This window comes from Globicephala melas, chromosome 20 (genome assembly GCF_963455315.2).
Source record: "Globicephala melas chromosome 20, mGloMel1.2, whole genome shotgun sequence".
NCBI lineage: Eukaryota > Metazoa > Chordata > Mammalia > Artiodactyla > Delphinidae > Globicephala > Globicephala melas.
The window spans coordinates 3517556-3533117 of NC_083333.1; the positions used below are offsets into that span (position 1 = coordinate 3517556).

At 56.9% G+C, this 15562-nt stretch overlaps 1 protein-coding gene across 1 annotated transcript in view; it reads right to left on the reverse strand.

The window, feature by feature from the left end:
* Positions 1 to 12973, reverse strand: part of RAB11FIP4 (RAB11 family interacting protein 4) — a 117949-nt gene extending 104976 nt beyond the window's left edge. Inside the window, exon 1 of the mRNA XM_030862101.2 lies at positions 12793 to 12973. Coding sequence (XP_030717961.1) covers positions 12793 to 12951 — 159 coding nt within the window. The 5' untranslated portion in view covers positions 12952 to 12973. The remainder of the gene's footprint in view (positions 1 to 12792) is intronic.
* Positions 12974 to 15562: the final 2589 nt, after the last annotated feature.

Genomic DNA, 15562 nt, shown 5'->3' on the forward strand with positions numbered 1-15562 from the left:
CAAGCGGGCTGGGACTCAGGGGATGGTCAGTGGTACGGAGGGAGGTCCAGCCCAGCGTGCAGTGCAGGCTTGGGGGTGCCCAGGATCCTTCCCTCCTCACCCGCCACGTCCACTCTTTGGAAGCACTGCTCTCTTTGGGCTCCACCCCGCCCGTACCAGCTCAGGGGCTGGGCCCCGCAGAGGCTGTTGACGGGCCCGCCCAGGTTCCCCTCCAGGTGTACCCGGCAGAATGGAACGCAGTGGAGACATTAGTAGTGACTGATGGGATGGTCAATCCTGGACCAGGTTTAAGCAGAGAGGTGACATGGCTCTATCTGGCACTCAGACACAGGAAATATCACTAGACGGAAAGGGGCCAAAAGAACTCATACACACTGGTCACGACCGCATGTGGGTGACCGCTAAGGACAGGACATAGATCTTGAGGTCTAAAAATACAGCTTAACACTAGTTCGCTTTCTTGTCCTCTAGAGTTGTTTATAAAATGACAACAATATTTGGAACTCTTTTGTTTTAAAAATAAAGAGCAGCTGCTCTCGGGAGGACTCCTGAGAGTGAGGGCAGGCCAGGGAGCCCCAGGAGCTGCCCAGGCGTGTGAGCGTCCTGGAGCTGGCACGCACCCGCACCTGGGCTCGGGCCCCATCACCCAGTGACCTAGGTGGGGTCACAAAGGACTCATGAAAGGACGCTCTGTCCTGTTTGTCCCAGCTCCGTGCTGTGAGGTCCTGCAGACGGCCCGGCAGCCACCCTCTGACCCTCCCCTTCCCTCCAGCAGCTCAAACGCCCCTCTCCTTGTCCCTGGACCGGAGCAGAGGCCTCCCAGCTCGGCCTGCTTTCCCCCGCCCCACGTGATTCCAGATGGGCTTGTCTAAAACACAACAGAGACATGTCACCCTCAGCTTCAACCTTCGGGATGAAATCCACCCTGTCCTCTCCACTGTGCCTCCACCTGCTTGGTCAGCCCCTCCCCTCTCTCACCTGTCCGCCTCCTGCCAGGTATGCTTCTCCCCTGGCACAGCCATCCTTCCCTTCTGCCCTGGTGGACCCTGGTGTTCAAGACTCAGGCCCGGCATCACCTCTGGGAAGGCTTTTCCATCTCCGGGCAGAGCGAATCTGCTGTCTTCACACCCCACTACACCTAAACGGGCCTCCAGCCCTGCCCTTCTCACAGGTGGACCAAGGTTTCTATCTTAGGGGCCCCTCCCACGCAGAAGCGAGCTCCCTCAGGGGAGGAGTCCTAACCTCTCCCTCTGCGTATCCTCTCACACTGTCACTGAGGAGGACCCTATGGGGCCTTCCCAGGACAGACCACCCCCATGTCCTCACCTGCCTCTTACTTGTAGAAAAACTTGAGCCTCCGAGGCTTTCCCCGGGTTCCAAAGAGCACACTTAGCAGAGAAGTGGGAGAAGGCAGAAACAAAGGAAAACAGTCAAGCCAGACAAAATAACAATAATTTAGCCACTAAACACAGTCAAGGGCCTTTAGTTCCTCCTCAAGGGCTAGAGAGAATATTCTGAGCCATGGCCTTGGGCTATTATGCCGATACCGAAACCCCAGCAAGAGGAAGAAGTTAAGCGCATGCTGACCACGAGCATGTAGACCCCAGACCAGCTGGACCCAGAAGGCTGATGACGTTGACTCCTGATGACCTCACCACCAACCAATCAGAAGAATGTCCACGAGCTGATCTTGTCCCCTGCCACTCCCTCCCTCACTCTGTCTTTAAAAACCTTTCCCTGAAAACCACTGGGGAGCTCAGGCCTTCTGAGCGTTAGCTGCCTGGACTCCAGCCTTGGTGCCTGCAGTAAATGCCGCACTTTCCTTCACCACAACCCGGTGTCAGCAGACTGGCTTTACGGAGATCGGGCGAGTGGACCCAAGTTTGGTTTGACAGCACCAGACTTGACACAGAGCAGGTGCTCAAAGAGATCTGTAAAAGAATGGAAATGGAGAGCCCACCCAGAAAACCTAGAGTCAGTGGTGGTTAACAGTCACATTAGCAAACACATGTGGCTAACATTATCCCCACTTTATAGATGAGGAGACTGAGGCACAGAGAGGTTAAGTAACTTCTCAGGGTCACGCAGCTAGAAAGTGGCAGAGCCGGGTCTCAAACCAGGTGAGCCTGATGCCAGGACCCCGGCTCCCAAGCTCTTCTCTGTAGCACAGAGAGAAAGTTAAAGCTGACCTGGCCTGAACAGAGACACTGGAGGGAGGTGGAGGAGATGGGGAGCACGAGGGGTCAAGGCCAGCTGGGGCCACAGGGCCTCTGTGGCTGGGAGGAGACAGCAGCGCCAGCCTAGAAGATGGAGGAGCCCGGAGAACGTGGACTGGGTGCTGGCGGGGTGTCCGGATTGAGAGTCGGGGCCCTGTCCCTGCTACAAACCCATCTGGGACTGCAGAGGATTGCGGAAGGGCGCCAGGCAGGAAACCGGAGCAGCCAGAGAAATGCTGGCCTCCCGGGGCTCTTAATCACCATTTGCACAGGAAGTGGTGGCGATGCATAATTCAGGGCGTGGTTGCAGGCAGCCTCTCTCTGCCTGCCCCCTGCCACCTTCCACAGCATCTTCTGGGTGGCACACTGCCCGCAGCCCCACCTACAGGCAGTGCCTGCCCACCCTGCAGATTCCAAATCTACTTCTACTTACAGCCCCTGTCTGGCACTGCTCCACCCCTGGAAGCCAGACCACCCCAGATTTAGAAAACCAGAGGAAGCCTCGGATTGGAAGTTTCTATGTCAAATTTCTGAAACTCAGATCTGATCATTTTGCCCCCTCCCCTGACACTGGAACCTGGAACCCTCCAACGGCAGGCAGCTAAGGAGGCAGCTTTAGAATCAGACAGACCTGGGTTCACATCCCAGCTCCTCCAGTTACTGTGGGACCCTGGACAACTCCCATCACCTCTCAGATTCTCAGGGCTATTGCGAGGATGAAGGGAATAAGAAACACGAAGGCAGTCTACACCAATCCTTCCCTCACCTCCGCTGTCCACAGAGTCACCAGTGGCCGCAGGAGAAATTCTGGCCCTTGAACAAGGGAGGTCAGGCCTGGAAAAGTCCCAGGTGGAGGAAAGGGGCCAGAGGTGCACTCCTGGGGCTGAGAGCAGCAGGGGGTGGCAACAGGGGTCATGGAGTAGGTGGGCTGCAGAGACCACGCCAACAGGCGTCATGGCCGGCCTTAATGTATTATCTCCTTTCCTCAAAACAGTCCCACAAATAGGGGTTCTGACCACCATTTTACAGAGAAGGAAACTGACGTCCATCCATCATAATAAGCACCTTCTAAATAACCTGGGCTTTCTATTTTTTCAGAAAGGCTTCAGCCCTTGCCAGACCCAATGGCCTGTGTGGGAAGTGAGAAATCATAGAAACAGCTAACTCCAGTGAGGGTAGGCAGGTGCTGGTGTATTGCTGCCTGTCCAGAACTCATCTGAGCCAGTCTCACAGCCCCAGCCCCTGAGCCCTCCCTAAGGTCCCTGAGGTCACCAGCTGACCCCTTGCTCCAGCCTGAGCTCTCACCCTCCTGCCCTTCCTGTGCCTTCACCATGCGGAGCCACTTGTCGCTCCCTGAAAATGCCAGTCCCCATCCCTGGATCTGGGCTTAGGCTTTGCGCATGTAGATATTCAATAAATGCTGGGTGGTGGATGGACAGATGGGGAGGCTGGGGAGGCTGGTGAAAGGGTGTGTGAACAGATGGATGGACCAACGGATGGATGGGTAATGAATGGATAAGTAGATGGGTTGATGGCTGGGTTGATGGCTGGGTGGATGGATGGATGGATGGATGGATGGATGGATGGATGGTGGATGGGCAGGTAGATGGTTGGATGGAGGGGATGATGAATGTGTAGACAGATGGATAAGTGAATGTATAAATGGATGCATTATTGAATGGGCAGGTAGGTAGTTGCATGGATGGGTAGAGGGAATGAAGAGCAGCAGTTCTAGGAGCTAGACCTTAGTTCACTGTATGAAAGAGGACTCACCAGAGCTTGTCAAGATGGAACGGCCTTGCCTCGGCAGGCGGTGAGTCCCCATCTCTTGGCAGGGCTGTTCTGGAGCAACACAAGCACTGAATGGACCTCTACTCCCCTTTCGGCTTTTGTTTTCGTGTAAATCAACCCTTTGACTACCCTGTCCAGGCACTAGCCTCAGACTTGGGATCTCTCCTGGGGACAGTGCCCACCAGAGGCCTACGTGCAATGAACAAATGCTTCTGGAGGAAGCTGGCAATCTTCTCTGAGTTCTGTGCCACAGCAAGCGAGGTGTGGGTCAGACTCAAGGTCTCAGGTCTAAAGGGGACTCAGAGATCCTTACAGCTACAGTTTGGGCTGTGGCGACCAGGAGGCCCACTCTCCTCTTGATCACAGTGGTGTACACACTTCCGGATTCTGAGCTGCTTTGCTCTCCCTGTCCCCAAGAGCGTGCAACTACGGACAATGGGTCCCTCAGCAGTGACCCCAGGAGTGGTGGTCTGCAAAGAACTGGTGGCCCTAAGCTATGGCTCCTGGGGGGCCTCCAAGAATCAGAAGCTGCTGGGAATGCAGGAGACAGGGAGGGGCAGAAGGGTGCAAAGAGCCCAAGTCTAGCTGGGGGGGTGGCTCCAACCTATCCACTGGAGACGGCCAGTGGTCATACCAGCAGCACGTTCAGGCAGTGAATTACGGCTCTAGCCAGTTCTTACTCTGTGCGAGGAGGAGGCAAGGGCAGCTCTCAGACTGAGAGGCTGGGCAGACGGGCAGTCAGCATCCCAAGACGGGTAGCATCTTGCCTAGAAGATGCCTCTGGTCTGGAAGATGAGATGCCCCAAGCCAGTCCAGCTGAGTCCTTGGACCCCCAAACTCAAGCCTGGCTTTTAAAGGGGGCTGAATCCCACCTTATCAGGTTCTGTGTTCTTCCCTCATTTCTCTGTCATGGGCAGGGAGACCTAAGGGCCAGGGTAGAAGGAGGCAAGGGTCTGCCCGGAGGAGCAGGGCTGAGGCGCGTTCCTGGGATCTGTCCACTGCCGGCTCCACAGCCCCACTGGGACGCCAGGTGCATCTCAGGTTTCACAGGCCACCGTGGAACTCCTTGACTCCTTGCCCAACCTGCCTCCTGCCTCAGTCTTCCCCATCCAGCAAATGGCAGCCTCTGAGTTCTCCAAATTCTCTCCTTTCACACCCACTTCCAATGGGCTCTAGTTATCCAAAGCCAGCCACGTCTCCGCAGCTGCACCCCTGCTCTGCCTCCAGCAAGTCTCACCTGCATGGAGTGACAGCCTCCCCACTGGTCTTCCTGCCCAGCCCCTGCCCTCTCCCTTAAGTCCTCTTGCCATACCTCTAACCCCCAGGCCCCCTCCTGCCTCTGCCCGGATCAGTTGCCCCCAGATCTCTGCAAGGCGCAGCCCCCCACTTCATTCCAGGCCCTACTTCAATGTTCATCTATGACAGAGAGGCCATCCGTGGTCATTCTAAGGGCAAAAATCTTTTTGTCTCAGTATTTTCTGTTTCTTCCTAGTCCTGTACCTTCCTCCACCCAACAGTAATTGTCGTTCCTTTTGTCAGTTTCTTTTCCAGCCCCTCCCCCATGGAAGCTCCGGGCCACTCCTGATTCCCAGAGCCTGGAAGAGTTTTGGCATAGAGTAGGTATGCAAGATATTAATCGAAAAAAAACCTTTTTAAATCCTGGAAACAGGGCTTCCCTGGTGGGGCAGTGGTTGAGAGTCCGCCTGCCGATGCAGGGGACGCAGGTTCGTGCCCCGGTACGGGAAGATCCCACATCCCACATGCCGCGGAGCGGCTGGGCCCGTGAGCCACGGCCGCTGAGCCTGCGCGTCCGGAGCCTGTGCTCCGCAACGGGAGAGGCCACAACAGTGAGAGGCCTGCGTACCAACAACAACAACAACAAAAATCCTGGAAACATGTATTAAGACAACCACCAACCACCAATGCAAAAGGTATTTCCATTAAGGCTGCTCTAAAAATTTCAGGGCATTCACCCAATCATGTGAGGTCGGGGGAGGACAGCAGTTCACCCAGGCATGACATTCACTGTTTCCAGGCCAGAGGGCATTTCCCCTCCATCCCACCCCAGATCTGGTTCACCCAGCTCTAACTGTCCACCGCAGCCAGCTGTCAGCCTCCCCTTCTGTGCTCCACCTCGGGGGACTGCTCTAGGCCCCGGGGTGGGGACGGCCGTGGGGTGGGCCAAAGGGATCGCTGCAGCACAAGGCAAAGGAGCAGCCCCTCTCCACCCTACGAGCCCCGACTCACCCACACATAGTCCAGGGCTGGGGCAGAGCCCCCCTCCCAAACCCCTACAAATGGACCCGTGGACACGGGTGCTCGGGGTGGGGCACCTGGGTGGGACCCGCCAGGCACTTGGTGGCTGCGTCAGCCCCCAATCCGCACTGCCCCCTCAGGCTGTGGCAGTGGAGCCCTGGCCCACGGAAGGAGGAGCGGGTCCTCAGCCACCCATCCACCACCCAGCAGGGTCCTGGGTTCCCCGTGCGCGGGAATCCGGAGGTGCAGCCTCCCTCCTGGCTCTGCCTCCTCAGCCGCCAGCCACAGGGAAGGCACTCCTCCCTCTGCCCCGCTCCCACACCTCCCCATCTCCCTTCTCCTTCTTCGCTCCTCTGCTTCTCTTCCAGGTGCAGGGGAAAGCTCCCGGGCCTCAGAGTCAAGGCTGGATCTGACAGCCGCTCCGCCTGCCCAGCCTGGTGACCCTTCACCATCCCCCTGGGAAAAGGGGTAAGTTCTTCTTCACAGGGTGAATGGCCGATACCCATGCTGGGGCTTGTCTGGGCTTTGAGAGTCTCCACCCACCGCAACCGGGCCGAGGGCGTGTCCTGCTATTTGGAAGGCCTGATTCTACCCCACTTCTCCATTCAGATCTCAACAAGGGAGGCACGGGCCACACCGCCCTCCACCAAGCCCTCCACGACCTGGAGCTTCTTCCTGCTCTACATCCCGGTATCTTGGGAGTGAAGCTATAGCCCAGAGAGGTTTTGCCACATGGATTCAGGCTGTGTCAAGACTGCCTGACAAGATGGACCAGTCTCCCTGGACGCTCTTCTCACGCCCCTCCTCCCAGCACAGCCAAAGTGCGCTAAGAGCACTGGGCATCCTATCTGGGGCTTGGCCCCTCCCAGCCCGCCCCCGGAGCCTGGTGCCTCGCGAGGGACCGCAGCCTCAGCCTGGCTTCCACAGTGACCTCCAAGCTCAGGGGCACCAGCTGCACCCGGGTGAGGCACAAACACAGGGCCCTTTCTGGGCCCCACTCCCGTCCTGCTCCCCACTCATGGGTCACAGGCACCCCGACATTTCCTTCGAGGCTTGGAGAACCTGGGCCTTCCTTCTGTTTCGCCAGCTCTGTCATCCCCACCATGTCCCCATTAGGGTGGGGCACTTAGAGGGGGCCTGTTCTCCAAAAGAGCCTTAGATTCTTCCCTCCAGGAGTGGCGTGTTGGGCTCTGCAGGCCTTTTGGACCCCTGTCGGTTCTGCACCCGCTGCCACTGCCCAGGTCAGGACCCTCTTCCTCTCAGGCCAACTGTAACATTCCCCTCCTGGATCCAGCCCCTGTTCTCAAGCACACCTCTGACCCTGCTGCCTGGACCTTCCCACCAGCCACAGGGAACGGCTGAGGCTTTCCTGATCTGGCCCCGCCCTCCCCTCAAGTCCCTCCTCCTATCACCTCCCACCTCCAGCCACAGATGTAGGGATACAACTGCTTCTTCCCCAGCATCCTGTCCCCTCCTCTCCTGAGCAGACCCAGCTTTACTTCAGGGCTCTCCCTCCCCTGGCAGCCCCAGGACTGTCTCCTGATAAGTCTCGGCCCACCTAGAACCCCAACCCCTTTGCCGGTTCAGACACCCAGGCTGAAGCCAGCCAGCACCAGCATCTCCCTTGCGGCAGTCCTTCGTCCAGAGGGGACTTGGGGACTAAGGGAGCCCAGTCTGACCCCTTATTTCATCTCCTGCTCAATATGAACAAGGAGGCATGATGCCCCAGTTGCTTCCTACCTGCAAAGAAGCGGGGACGTTATAGACTAGTCCCAGGTGGGCGAAAGCTGAGTCACTGCCCCCAAATAATTACCACCACGCTTCCCAGCAGGAAGGACTGGCCACTGCTCAGAGGAGAGGGTACTGGTTAACAAATGGCAGAGACACCACTCAACTACTTTTGAGTCCATGCTTCTAGCAAGAAGGATGGTTTTCAAACTGGAAAAGGGAGAAGAATATATTTACCAGGGATGTGGCCCAAGACATCTCTGGCGCTCCCAATGCCTTCCACTCACAGATGCGGGAGGGCTGGAAGCTCAGAGCTGACAAGGAGGGTGGGCCGAGAACACCAGGGACTGTTCGCAGATCTGGACCTCAACCCCCAAGAACGCCCCAGCCTAGAACAGCCTCTCAAAGATGCTCACAAATGTTTACCAAAAACACCAATAGTAAGAGCAGCAGCAATTCTGAGAGCGGGCCTACCCCGTCCCGATACTGAACACTTTACATGTATTAACGTGTTCAAGCCCCACAATAACGCTATGGAATGAGAACTGTTATCACCCCCATTCTATGGATGAGTAAACAAAGCCCTAGAGAGGTTAGACACAACAGCAAGCTATCAGAGGTCAACACGGGTTCAGGGCCCTGGGCCATCATTTCTCGTCCTCGTCACAGTGGTCTTGCTCCTACTTATTACAGACTTTCAGGGCTGGGACAGCGCCCTCACGTTCTTTGAAACGTCAACCTGTGTTCTCACACACGACTCATGTTTTCATCGAATTTCCTTGTCTTCTCTTTTCTACTATGATTCCCAAGTCAATAAATTAGGGGAATATCGGAGGCCAACCTGATACATACATAACATTATTATTATTTTTTTTGTGGTACGCGGGCCTCTCACTGTGTGGCCTCTCCCGTTGCGGAGCACAGGCTCCGGACGCACAGGCTCAGCGGCCATGGCTCACGGGCCCAGCCGCTCCGCGGCATGTGGGATCTTCCCGGACCGGTGCACGAACCCGTGTCCCCTGCATCGGCAGGCGGACTCTCAACCACTGCGCCACCAGGGAAGCCCCATAACATTATTATTAACTGGAGTCTGTACTTTATTCAGACTTCCTTAGTCTTTGCCTGATGTCCTCTTCTTGTTCCAGGACCCCACCCAGGACACCACATTACATTTAGTTGTCACGTCTCCTTAGGCGTCACTTGGCCAGGACAGTTTCTCAGACTTCCCTTGGTTTTGATGACCTGGACAAAGGTGAGGAGCACTAAGCAGGTGTTTTGTAGAATAATGTCCCTCTGCTGAGATTTTTGTGATGTTTTCTCATGACTGGACAGGGGTGATGGGTCTGGGTGGGGGATCACAGTGGTAAGGTGCCTCTCCCATCACATCGTATGAAGGGTACATACTACCTACGTGACCTATCACCGCTGTTGTTGATCCTGGTGACCCGGCTGAGGCAGTCGTGCCAGGCTTCTCCACCGTAAAGCTGCCCTTCCCCCCTTTCCACAGTGTCCTCTTTAGAAGGTAGTCATATGCATACCTGACGCTTACAGGGTGGGGGGTTATGCTGCACCTCCTTGGTAGGGAATCATCTACATAAATTAATTTGTTCTGTATGGGAGACTCTCCTAGTATTTATTTATTAATATTAAATCATTTATTGATATTAGTGTGGCCTCATGGATATTTGTTTTACACTTTGCAACCTAGTATATTTTGATTTTTGCAAAGCATTTGATTCTGGTGTCCCTGGCATTCTGGGTGTAGTTGATAAAATATGGATAATCAGCTCTGATAAATTCACTGAATTCCGTATCTAATGAATGAGAGTTCTCCACCCTAGAGCACTGGCGGCGGGTACGGGGTGGGAAATCAAGGTCTCTATGTGATTTTTAACAAATGAGATAGAAACTGCCAGAAAACGTAGCATTTTGAAGGGGAAATGACATCCCTGTTCTGCAGTGCATGTGTGAATTTGGTGTGCAGCGAGCAGGGCTGAAAAATGTATTTCTGTGGGTCTCGGTCAGTAACACAGTGTGAACAGAACCACCCCTACGAGGCTCTGTCCGTGGTCCTGCCCTGGGTTTACACCAGCCTGGCAGATTGAGACATAAAGCACCCACTTCTCCAGCCTGAAGGCAGCACAGCATCGGAGTGACAAAGGTAGGATTGTAAATTCTCTCTATTGTCTGTTACAATGGGAGGAAATTAACAAGATGAAATTTAACAGGAATAAGGTCCAAGTTACAGGTTTAGATTTAAGAAAGTACTGACACAGACAACAGGCCTGATCTCTTCAACAAGTCAGGGTTATTCAAATTAAAAAAAAAAAAAAAAGAATTGCATTAAAGTAAGAGATCAGAATAACCGGATGCATTGCACAGTTCTGGCGAGGAAACTGGTTTGAACAAAACAGCAAAGATTGATGTTTTGGGGCCAAATAGAGAAATCTGGATAAGGTGTGCATGTTAAATGAGATGAGAATTTATTGAAGCAGGAAAGTGCTGATCATTTACTGGAAAAAAATCAGGTTACAAGACAGTATGCACAGCATGACCTCATTTTATGGAGAAAATCTACATATAAGCATAGAAACAGCTCTGGAAGGATGTGACCAAGGTGTCACAGGTAGGCTCCCTGCATAGAAACAGCTCTGGAAGGATGTGACCAACGTGTCACAGGTAGGCTCCCTGGGAGATGGGAACATATTTTATTCTTGCTTGTCCATATTTCTAACTTCCCGCAGAGCATATAAACTGATTCTGTAATGATATAAGATTATGCTTTAAAAAGAAAACTCACTGACCCTCCTCCAGGATGGAGGGGAATCTTGGCAGAGGCTGGTAAGAAAGATCCCCGGGGGTTTCAGTGGCCAGAAACTCGACATGAGTGCACCACTCCAAAGGCACCTCGCCCTGAGCCACCTGTGTGCGTGAGACGTGTTGGGGCCGGCACAGTCCTGGAGTCTCCTGGTCCAGCCCCTCCATGTCATTACTAGGAGAACTCCGTCACACAATTAGTCGATGGTGGCTTCAGGGCTGGAAGCCAGAGGTTTGGTCCCTGCCAGATTGTATGGAAACGGTCTGGGGCTTCAAGAACAGGGGGTGTTTGGCCTGGAGAAGGGAGGATGGTAGGAAGTGAGTGGGAAGGGGACAGGAGCGCTGTTTTCAAATATTTAAAGGCTGCCACGTAGAAGAGAGACCCACGTGGGTCCCCGTCCAGAACCACGATGACTAAGTGACAAGCAGGTTTGGCTCCAGTGTGTATGAGGAAGAAGCTCTAAGAAGAGGAGCTGTCCAGATCAGGGATAAGGCTGGGGCTTGTTAGGGGCTCACCACTGAGCCCACGTGGCCTCCTGCCAGAGCCTGCTGGGAAGCTCTTCCCACCAGTGAGACTGCGGTTCTGGAACTCCAGTTCCAGCCAGAGCCAGACTTCTCCCCTGCAGCCTGTGTCCTGAGAGGAAGGACTGGGGCTCTCCCCAGGCTTGGGCTCTGCTCAGCCTGCCTCGATGAGGGGAGGGGCTTGACCAGCCTTTGGGAAGAAGGACCGGCTGGCTGCAGGAAACGGTCCTGAACCAATCCCAGCAGAGGGAGAGGGTGGGCTCCAAAGGGGCTGTAGCAGTGAGCCTCCTGGGATGCGGTACCTGAGTCCTCGAACTTGACACTTGCCTCACCCTCTTTCACTTACTGCTCTCAGGGACTCCCAGGTCCCAGCCATGCCCAACGGCCATGCAGAGATGATTACCTATCATCTCCCCCTTGCCAGGTGACAGGGAAGCATGGATCCAACCCAGGCATGCCTTGGCTTCTCTTATGTTCTGAAATGCTAGGCCCCAGCTGTCCCCAGAACAGAATGCCAGCCAGTGCCCATGCAGAGCCTGAGGCCTCAGGTGGCCTTGGAAACTCACTACTCAGGGCTTCGTCTCCTGACGATTTCAGAGTGGGCAGTAGCAGAAGGGTGGGGATGCTCTCCCGCCAGGTGGGTGCCTTGCCGTACCCCCTCCCCCAGACATAGCCACCTGTCCCTGTGCCCATGGCATGAGAGTACACCTGTCTCTGCCCACCCCACTGGCAGCACCCACCCTCCGATCCCAGCTCTGCTAACAACCAACACCGTTCCTACTTTCCCTAAATCGACGCGGCCCGCCCTCCCCACCCCCCACCCCTTGCTGCAAATACTGCTCAGCTGCCGCTCCCCAGCTTGGCTCTGGGAGGTCTGCCGCAGCCGACACAGCCAGCTGCCAGCCAGGCCTGCCCATGGGAGCCCGCATGGGGGGTCATCGGGCGCTGGGCCGAGAATCCAGGAAGGTCGCAAGCAGACACCTCCCGCTGTGTTCTAGGTCGGCTGGGTGCAGTCAAGGAGCCGAGACAGCAGAGCGCCCCTAGTTGTCCTCTCGCTCCCTCGGCCAGGCCCAGTGGGGCGCGTGCCTCCCTCCCCCACCCCACCCCGCACGGCGTCCTGGCATTCCCGCACACAGACCTCTGCGTCTCGGTCTCCGCAGGGTAGGAAGGGGCGGGGGTCCCGGGACCAGGATCTGACGGCTCCTTCCCCCCACCCCCCAAACCCCGAGTGGGCTGCAGAGCGGTCAGAAGGGCCCGCAAGGGCCCGGGGTAGGGAAGATAGGCAGAGAAGCCCCCACCCCGGGCGTGATGCGTGACTCTCGCAGCGCCGGCGCTAATGGTGGAAAGCGAGGGTCCGACAGGGCGGGGATGCCCGGGGGCTCGGCCGAGAGCGGGCCGGTGAAACGGCGGGAAAGCCGGGGTGGGGGATTGGAGCGCGGACGCCCCCGCCGCGGGCCCTTACCTCCTCGCCTTGGCCGAAGCGCAGTCCGAGCGCCGCGACGCGCTCCACGCGCAGGAAGCCGTCGGGGTCGCGGCCGCACACCTCGAACACCTCGCGCAGGCGGCGCACCGAGCGCAGCAGAGCCGCGGGGGCGCCTGCCCAGCCCGCGCCGCCCGCCATCCGGCCCGGCCCCGCGGCTAGCCCGAGCCCCGCGCCCGCCGCGCCCGCCCGCCCCGCGCCGCCGCCGCCGCCGCCGCCGCCGCCATCGCCGCGCGCCCTCCGCCCGGCGCTGCGACGCGCAGCCTCCGCCCGGTGGCGGCGGCGGCCGAGCCGTGTCAGCAGCGGCGCCGCAGCCCCGCGGCTCGGGGCGGGCGGGGGAGGGGGAGGCTGCAGACAAAAGAGGCCGCGCGCCCCCGAGGGCGGCCGCCCTCGTGGCCCCGCCGCCTCCCCCAGACTCGGTGTCCCTCGGCGGCTCCGAGCTCGTCCCGTCCCCTGGGAAACCGGGAGGGTGGGTGTGCGACAGGCGCCCGGAAACCCAGGGCTGCCCGAAGGCCCCGCCCCTGCTTGGAGGAGTCAGAGAGGAGGCCCGAGTCCCCGGACCAGCCGCGCCGGGGTCCAACAGCCTCGCTTCCAACCTCAGACCCCCAACCCCAAGGCCAGGCCCTCTTCGTTCACCGCGTCCTGTGTGCGTACCCAGCAGTGTCGAGAGCTCAGTATGTCCTAGGGGTTTCCTACATTAGCGCGTTGGATTGTTACACTCATCTCCGAGGAAGCCGAGGCTCAGAGAGGTTGAACTACTTACCCTAGGTCACACAGCCTCTGGGAGCCCGGGTCAGGATTCCTAGCCAGTCTGGAGCCGGATGGAGCTAGACTCCCTATTCTTACCCTTCTCTGTGCTGCCTTTTAAAGAACAGTTTCCAGGCTTAGGTCCACACAGGCCTCCCCAACAGAACTCTGGGCCAGCTCTGGGCTGGGAAAGGGTGCAGAGAGGGGGGGCAGAGACCCTGGGACAGGAGAGCGAAAGAGGAGACCAGAACAGGCAAGAGGAAGGAAAAGCAAGGGCCACCCATCAGGCCTGCCTGTTGCAGGGCCGGGGGCCACCCAGCGCCTTGGGGAGGTTCCTTCCCTTCCCCTGGGTTCCCGCTCTCAGCCCTTGCAGCCCTGGACTTCAAGCTGAGAGCCCAGGACAAGAGTCTTGGCCCTGGGAGCTGGTGGCAGCCTCCAGGCCTGGACCTTAGCCTCCTCCCAGTCGTGCTCAGCTGAGCCTCCACCCCAGCTCCTGTGACTCCCAGCCTCGCCTGGGGCTCTGCAGAACCTGGCCTGGCTCTGCTCTCCTCCTTCCTTGTTGCTCAGCATGCCAGGCCCTTGTGGCACCAGTTGCACCCAACCCAAATACAGGTCTTGGCTGAGCCCACCCCCACTAATGCTCCCCAGCTCAGTTCAGAGGTTTCCTCCTCCAGGAAGCCTTCCCTGATGGCACTCCATCGTGCCTGTTAGTCTGATTTCTGGTCCCTTCCTCCAGATACCTACTTAGTTCTACAGTTCTCTGGTGGGCTGCCCATCTCCCCCAGCATGGTGGGAAACCCTCCGGGGCAGGATGTATCTTAGTCACTTCTTGTCCCTGACCTCCATTCAAGGGTGGGTCCAGAGGAAGCCCCTGCCTAGAGGAGATGCGGTCCTGCCCCATCGTCTGCGGGAGCCAAGAGCAGTGTAGGGACCCAGACAGAGAGGCTGGGGTGGGGCCCAGTTCTGCACATGAGCTGTGTGGCTTCTCTTCCCTGGACCTCAGTTTCCCCCTCTGTGGTCTTCCTGCTCAACTGTGAATATATCCTGCTCAGGGGCTGCCATGTGCCTTCTCTGATTCTCCCACCCAAGAGGCTCAGGACAGAAGGGAGATGGGCAGGGCTGAGTTATCCCCTTTGGGGAGCTGTAGAAATGGCTCTCAGAGCTCTCCCTGCATCAAATCCCCCAAAAGAAGAGAGCAGGGAAGCTGAAACACCTCAGCTGGCAGAGGTGGGGGCCTCAGACCTGAGCATGAACAAATCAGGTGAACCAAGCTCGAAGCCCACACCAGATCAGTGGTTCTCCCAAAAGACAGGAGCCCTCCCTGACCCCCGTCTCTCCTCACCCATATCTAGGAGCATCTCAGCTCCCTCCTGCCTCCCTCTTCCTGGGGCACCTCCTCACTCCTACCCTCTCCCCATCCCACTTTCTCTGGCCAACTCCCATCCTTCCAGATTCCATGGGAGTGGTACCTCCTGCAGGAAGCCTTCCCTGACCACACCCTCGCTCACCTTGACTGCCTCTCCCCTGTGCTCGTGTAGCATTCTGTGCGGGGAGGTGACAAGTATACACTGTGGAACCACCCTACAGCTGGGGATAAGGCCATGAGGGTCAAGTGATTTAATATGTGTAAATGTCAGAAGAGTGTTCCAGGTAGTAAGTGCCAACTATTGTGTCCTGATGCCTCTCACTCCTGGTGCCACAAGAACATCTGGGAAGCAGGTATGAAAGTTCACACAGTGACCATGAGGTCCGTGAGGGCAGGGACTGTGTCATTTCTCTTTTGATTTTCTAGCTCCAGGCTCTTAGCACAATGACCAATACACACAATTATGGTCTATGAAGGAATAAATTAGGGAAGGAACGGGCACACATATGGTGTGGTAAACAGAAACATGGCCTCTCAAAAGATACCCACATGCTGATCCCTGGGAGCTGGAAAACTACCTTATTGGAAAAAGATTCTTTGCAGGTGTGATGAAGTTAAGGCTCTGGAGATGGGGAGAGT